At 58.3% G+C, this 6,568-nt stretch overlaps 1 protein-coding gene across 1 annotated transcript; it reads left to right on the forward strand.

The window, feature by feature from the left end:
* Positions 1–935: 935 nt before the first annotated feature.
* LOC116547532 (alkaline phosphatase, germ cell type-like) lies at positions 936–4,473 on the forward strand. Its single transcript, XM_032273468.1, is given in 13 exon segments — positions 936–1,023; positions 1,106–1,222; positions 1,334–1,449; positions 1,646–1,820; positions 1,897–2,069; positions 2,308–2,442; positions 2,538–2,610; positions 2,741–2,875; positions 2,959–3,150; positions 3,367–3,483; positions 3,582–3,650; positions 3,653–3,772; positions 3,775–4,473. Coding segments are annotated over 13 exon segments (1,599 nt in total). The 5' UTR covers positions 936–950; the 3' UTR covers positions 3,879–4,473.
* The last annotated feature ends 2,095 nt before the right edge of the window (positions 4,474–6,568 follow it).

Here is a 6,568-nt window from a genome sequence, read left to right on the forward strand (position 1 = left end):
TGGAGAAATACTTTCTAAGTCAGCCCGAGGCTATCAAAACATCAGAGCCGCATGTGAGAGGCTACAGTTCTGGGTGTGCCCAGGGCCCATGGAAAACAGACTGGCACCAGGCTCCATCTACCTGTGCAAGGGAACAGGCATCAACCTCAAGTGCACAAGCCGCTCTGGAAGATGCAGCCCAGGCCTGGGTGGCCCAGGGCGCTGGACTCTACCCACCTGCATCATCCAAACATCAGTGCGAGTGCACCCACGAAAACACATAATCACACACATGTGAGCAATGGGCAAGACTGGTGTGGCCCCGCTCAGTGTTGTCACCATTGTCCCCACAGGAGCTCACAGCCCTGGAGCTCTGGGCCCAGATTCCTGCCAGTCCCACCTGTTCAGGCCAAGACCAGATGACGGAGCAAGGGGGTGCCAGGGCAGCAAGGCCCCCACGTAGCCCTTTCCCGCATGGCCCAGGCTCCCGGTATCAGGACGCTAACCCAGGCCCTGGCCCAAGCTGTGTGCCTCCAGCTTCCCCTCCTCTCGGCACCAAAACAGAGCCTGGCCCCAGCTCCCAGGAAATACAGAAATCAATGGGTGAATGAATGAGGGACAGGGTGTCTTGTTCCACACAAGACAATGAGCAGGGGTGGGGGGCGGGCTCCTGGCTGCAGGAGGAACAGCACACTCACTCAGATGGCATCTGCACCCAACAGCCCACCCTTCCCTGGGGGACACCTGGTCCCACCCTGAGCCGCCTGTTTCAGGACCCCAGCCCAGCCCAGCCACACCCTGCCACTCCCTTAAGACAGTGTGGCTTCAATTAAGAGGCTGGGTGGGGTCAAGGTGGCAACAAGGGGAGGGCCCCCGGACACTTCTCCAGGATTTAAACCCAGGCGGCCTGGAGTGCAGTGCCTACTCCATACCCGGTGTTCCCGCCTCACCGCTCGCCTGCTACTCCAGACATGCAGGGACCCTGGGCGCTGCTGCTGCTGCTGCTGGGCCTGAAGCTGCAACTCTCCCTGGGCATCATCCCAGGTAATGGGGCTCTCCTGTTGCCCCTACACACAGGGCACCCCCAAGTCCAGGCTGACCTGATCTTTGCTCTCCCCCTGGCCAGCTGAGGAGGAGAACCCGGCCTTTTGGAACCGTCAGGCAGCCAAGGCCCTGGATGCCGCCAAGAAGCTGCAGCCCACACATACAGCCACCAAGAACCTCATCCTCTTCCTGGGCGACGGTGAGTAAGCAAGGCTGTCCAGCCCGCAGCCCTGGCAGCCCCGGCACCCGGACCGTCGGTGGTTCCAGGACAGCCCTGGGGCCCAAGCCTCACACATTTCTGCTCCTTCAGGGATGGGGGTGTCTACGGTGACAGCCGCCAGGATCCTAAAGGGGCAGAAGAAGGGCAAACTGGGACCAGAGACGCCCCTGGCCATGGACCGCTTCCCATACGTGGCTCTGTCCAAGGTGAGGGCTGGGCCACCTCGGAGTCCTCCAAGCAGAGAAGAGGAATCCTGGCTATGGAGGGCGGGAGGAGGGAGGGACCCTAAACTGCTGGGGCTGGAGTAAGAGCTGGAGGCAGCTGCAATCCCAGAGGACAGAGATCATGGTCTGGATCTGGGTGTCTGCCCCAGAGAAGAGCCCAGAGTGTCTCTGTCCCCAGACATACAGCGTAGACAAGCATGTGCCAGACAGCGCAGCCACAGCCACGGCCTACCTGTGTGGGGTCAAGGGCAACTTCCAGACCATCGGCTTGAGCGCAGCCGCCCGCTTTAACCAGTGCAACACGACCCGCGGCAATGAGGTTGTCTCCGTGATGAACCGGGCCAAGAAGGCAGGTGAGCTGGGGCCCGCTGCAGGGTCAGGGCCAGGTCACAGACCTCTGTCGCATATCCTGACCTCTGTCACCCTCAGGGAAGTCCGTGGGAGTGGTGACCACCACACGGGTGCAGCACGCCTCGCCAGCCGGTGCCTACGCACACACGGTGAACCGCAACTGGTACTCGGACTCCAACATGCCTTTCTCCGTCCTCAGGGAGGGCTGCCGGGACATTGCCACGCAGCTCATCTCCAACATGGACATTGACGTGAGACCCCAAGGCCACGGGCTGGGGCTGGATAGACAGTAGCAGTGGGCACCAGCTCAGACCCAGGCAACCAACAGCCTAATTGGAACAGCAGGGTCTGGAGGCTGGAGACGTAGAACGTGCAACCCTGGCGGGACCCTTTCCACAGCCCTGGGGAGGGGAGCCAAGGGCTGTGCATGAGGAAGTGGCATCGGGCCAGCCAGACCCCAAACCCACCTGTCCCATCCTCTGTCCCCAGGTGATCCTAGGCGGAGGCCGAAAGTACATGTTTCGAATGGGGACCCCAGACCCTGAGTACCCCCATAACTACAGCCACGACGGGATCAGAATGGACGGGAAGAACCTTGTGCAGGAATGGCTGTCGAAGCACCAGGTGATGGGGGCTGGTGGGTGAGGGGGGCACAGCAGGGGGAGTGCAGGGGTGTGGGGCTCAGGACTGTGGGCTCAGGCCTGGCTGTGTCCCTGCAGGGTGCCCGGTACGTGTGGAACCGCACTGAGCTCATGCAGGCTTCCCTGGACCCGTCTGTGACCCACCTCATGGGTAATGACCCCCTTTCTGCCCTGGCACCCCTCGTATGGCCTCAGATGGCATCTTCCAAGCCTGTGTGCAGGTCTGCCAGCACCCTCCCACCCCCAACCTGCCAGTCACCACGGGACCCCTTGTCCCACAGGTCTCTTTGAGCCCGGAGACATGAAATATGAGATCCACCGAGACCCCACACGAGACCCCTCCCTGATGGAGATGACGGAGGCCGCCCTACGCCTGCTGAGCAGGAACCCCCGAGGATTCTTCCTCTTTGTCGAGGGTGTGTGATGGCCCCTGGCGAGTGGGAGTAGGAGGTTGGAGCAGGGCAGTTTCAAGCATCACCCCCCTCTGGCCTTCCTGCAGGCGGCCGCATCGACCATGGTCATCATGAAAGCAGGGCTTACCGGGCACTGACTGAGACGATCATGTTCGACGACACCATTGAGAGGGCGGGCCAGCTCACCAGCGAGGAGGACACGCTGACTCTCGTCACCGCTGACCACTCCCACGTTTTCTCCTTTGGTGGCTACCCCCTGCGAGGGAGCTCCGTCTACGGTAGGCCTGGGCAGAGAGGCAGGTACTGCTCCATAAATTATGTGGGTGAAATCTGAGCCTCAGTTTCCTTCTCTGTCAAATAGAGGCAATGCTGGCACCTGCCCTGTAGGGTCTCAAGGACTAAGCTCCGGACCAGCAAAAGGTGGCAGTGCCTAACACAAGGGAGGCACTCCCACAGCTGTGTTCAGCTCAACCACGGGACCCCTCTCTCTGCAGGGCTGGCCCCCGGCGAGGCCCAGGACGGGAAGGCCTACACGGATCTCCTATATGGAAACGGTCCCGGCTATGTGTTCAAAGACGGCGCCCGGCTGGATGTTACCAAGAGCCAGAGCGGTGAGTGCCGCGGGGTGGCCCTCCCAGGGGGACCAGGGTGCCAAGGATGGAGGACTGGATGGCACCTCCTGTCTGCCTGCAACTGAACCCTCCTACAGGGAGCCCCGAGTACTGGCAGCAGTCAGCAGTGCCCCTGGATGAAGAGACTCCTGCAGTCAAGGACCTGGCTGTTTTGCCCATGGCCTGCAGGCACACCTCGTTCATGGCATGCAGGAGCAGACCTTCATAGCGCACGTCATGGCCTTCAGAGCCTACCCGGAGCCCTACACGGTCTGCCCCTTGACACCCCCACCAGCACCACCAATGCCTCGCACAAAGGACCCACCATGGTCCCTGAGTGGCTACCTCTGCTGGCTGGGATCCTGCTGCTGCTGGGGGCGGCCACTGCTCCCTGAGTGCCCTGTCCCTGGGGCTCCTGCCTCCCCATCCCGGAGGTCTGCTCCCCACCTCCAGTGTCCTGCCCAGCCTCCATTCCGAGCTGTCTCCCCTGGAGTCTCCACACAGATGTCTTGCCATGGAACCTTCACCTCCCCGTGTACCCTGGGGACTGAGCCCCACACCAAACCTGCCCCTTGGCTGCTCCAGGACTCCCTGCCCTAAATCCTGGGACTGCGGGTTGTGTCCTGCGGCTCCCTGCACCCCAGGAAAGGAGGGGGCTCAGGCCATCCAGCCCCCACCTACAGCCCAATGAGTACAAGGCAGGCTCTGCTCTCTTCCTGGGGAAAAGCAGCACCCAGACCCCGCACCTCGCTGATCTCTGCTTCAGTCCTTGAATCACCTGTGGGACTTGAGAACTTTGAGCATCAGGATGCCTGGAGAAGCGTGGCTTCCTGCCACCCTGCTGGTCAAGGAGGCTGCTGGGGTGGACATCCCCAGGGGGATTTTGACTCAGTCCTCGGCTGCCCCCACTGGGCTAATTCCACACCCCTGCACCCCTCCAAGGGACCCCAAATCACAACTATTCATATGTTCCACACCCCAAATGCCCATTTCAGCACCCAACTGAGATCCAAGAAACTCCTGGGAAGATTTGGGTGCAGGGCAGCAGCCCAGAACCCAAGGTCCCTCCGCAGGTCTCTGGACACTGGGTATAGATTTCTCAACAAGGAAGACTCCCCTGCCTCCCTGGGGGCTCCGTTCTCCTGGGAGGCAAAGCAATAATAAAAGGAAGTGTTAGTAATCCCAGCACTTTATGAGGCCGCGGCGGGCAGATCACGAGGTCAGGAGATCGACACCATCCTGGATAACATGGTGAAACCACATCTCTACTAAAAACACAAAAAATTAGCCAGGCCTGGTGGCACATGCCTGTAGTCCCAGGTACTTGGGAGGCCAAGGCAGGAGAATCGCTTGAACCCAGGCAGCAAAGGTTGCAGTGAGCTGAGGTTGTGCCACTGCACTCCAGCCTGGGCAACAGAGTGAGACTCCGTCTCAGAATAAATAATAAATAAATAAATGGAATGGAAGTGTTAGACAATGCAATGCCACTACTACTTCCTAGGAGAAAAATCATGAGTGCCTGTGGGCACGGTGTCTACAGGGGTGGATAACGCAGGTCAGGAGGGGCTGGGTGCTGAGGAGCAGATGGTTGAGCAAGAGACCTGCAGAGTGGGGGCTTGAGCGAGGCAACACAGCAGCGCAAAGGCCCTGAGGCAGTGCCAGCAGGTGCTCTGGGAGGCCAACGAATGGATCAGAGGGTGGGTGGATAGAGGGGTCAAAGAGGGTGGGAGGTATGGGGAGGTTGTGAAGTCTGGGTGGAGGGGTGCGGTTGGAGGTCTTTGAGGAGGCTGTGACCCGCCCTGGCTGGGAAATGGGCACTCTGGCTGCTGCCAGGAGAAGGGTCTGGTCTTGGGTGGAGAACGGGGGTGGCGGCAGGCCCCGGTGAGAGCGGGGGAAGGAGCAGGCTCTGGGTGTTTCTGACCTCCCTCCGAAAGCATTCTGGAGCACCCATCTCAGCACAGCCATACTTAGTGAGTACCGCACCTGCCCCAAGAAAACACTGAAAAGATTTTTATTTGAGGCAGACTCTCACTCTGTTGACCAGGCTGGAGGGCAATGGTGTGGTCTCAGCTCACTGCAACCTCCACTTCCCAGGTTCCAGTGATTCTCCTGCTTCAGCCTCCCAAGTAGCTGGGATTACAGGCACATGCCACCACAGCTGGCTACTTTTTGTATTTTTAGTAGAGAAAGGGTTTCACCATGTTAGCCAGGCACGTCTCCAAACCCTGACTTCAGGTGATCTGCCCAACTTGGCCTCCCAAAGTTCTGGGATTACAGGTGTGCGCCATCGTGCCCAACTGAAAAGAATTAAAAGTGAAATCAACCACATTTTCCAGCAAATTTTACACTATCACAAAAAATAAAAAAATTAGCCAAGCCTGGTTGCCCATGCCTGTGGTCCCAGCTACTCAGGAGACTGGCGGGAGGATCACCTGAGGTCAGGAGTTTGTGAACATGGTGAAACCAAAATTGTTCTAAACTAAAACATGGTCTCTACTAAAACTACAAAAATTAGTCAGGCATGGTGGTGGGCACCCAGATACTTGGGAGACTGAGGCAGGAGAATCACTTGAACCCGGGACGCAGAGATTGCAGTGAGCCAAGATTATGCCAAACTCTGCTGCATGAATTTATGAAAATTGATTTAACATTGTGAAATATCTATTTGCAGGCACGGTGGCTCAGCGCCTGCAATTCCAGCACTTTCTCAGGAAGAGGGGGTAGGATGGCTTGAGACCAGGAGTTCGAGATCAGCCTGGGCAGCATAGTGAGACCCCATCTCTACAAAAACAACTGAGCCCAGGGAGGTGGAGGCTGCAGAGAAACAAGATTGTGCCACCGCACTCCAGCCTGGGCAACACAGTGAGACCCCGTCTGAATGGAGGACCTGGCTCTCTCAGGACAGCTTTCTTTTTTTTTCAATTCTAGGTTTTAGTGACTGTCACAAAAATATGGGAGGTGATCAGAAGGTAGACACCTTTACCTGGCCTTACTAAATCATCATACTCATTGTTACATTCCATCCACCAAATTTGCAAAGGTTCTGGTAAAATCCAGCTGGTATATTTCTATCTTCCCAGTTGTC

This window comes from Sapajus apella, unplaced genomic scaffold (genome assembly GCF_009761245.1).
Source record: "Sapajus apella isolate SASKATOON/1434 unplaced genomic scaffold, GSC_monkey_1.0 scaffold3501, whole genome shotgun sequence".
NCBI classification, from domain to species: domain Eukaryota; kingdom Metazoa; phylum Chordata; class Mammalia; order Primates; family Cebidae; genus Sapajus; species Sapajus apella.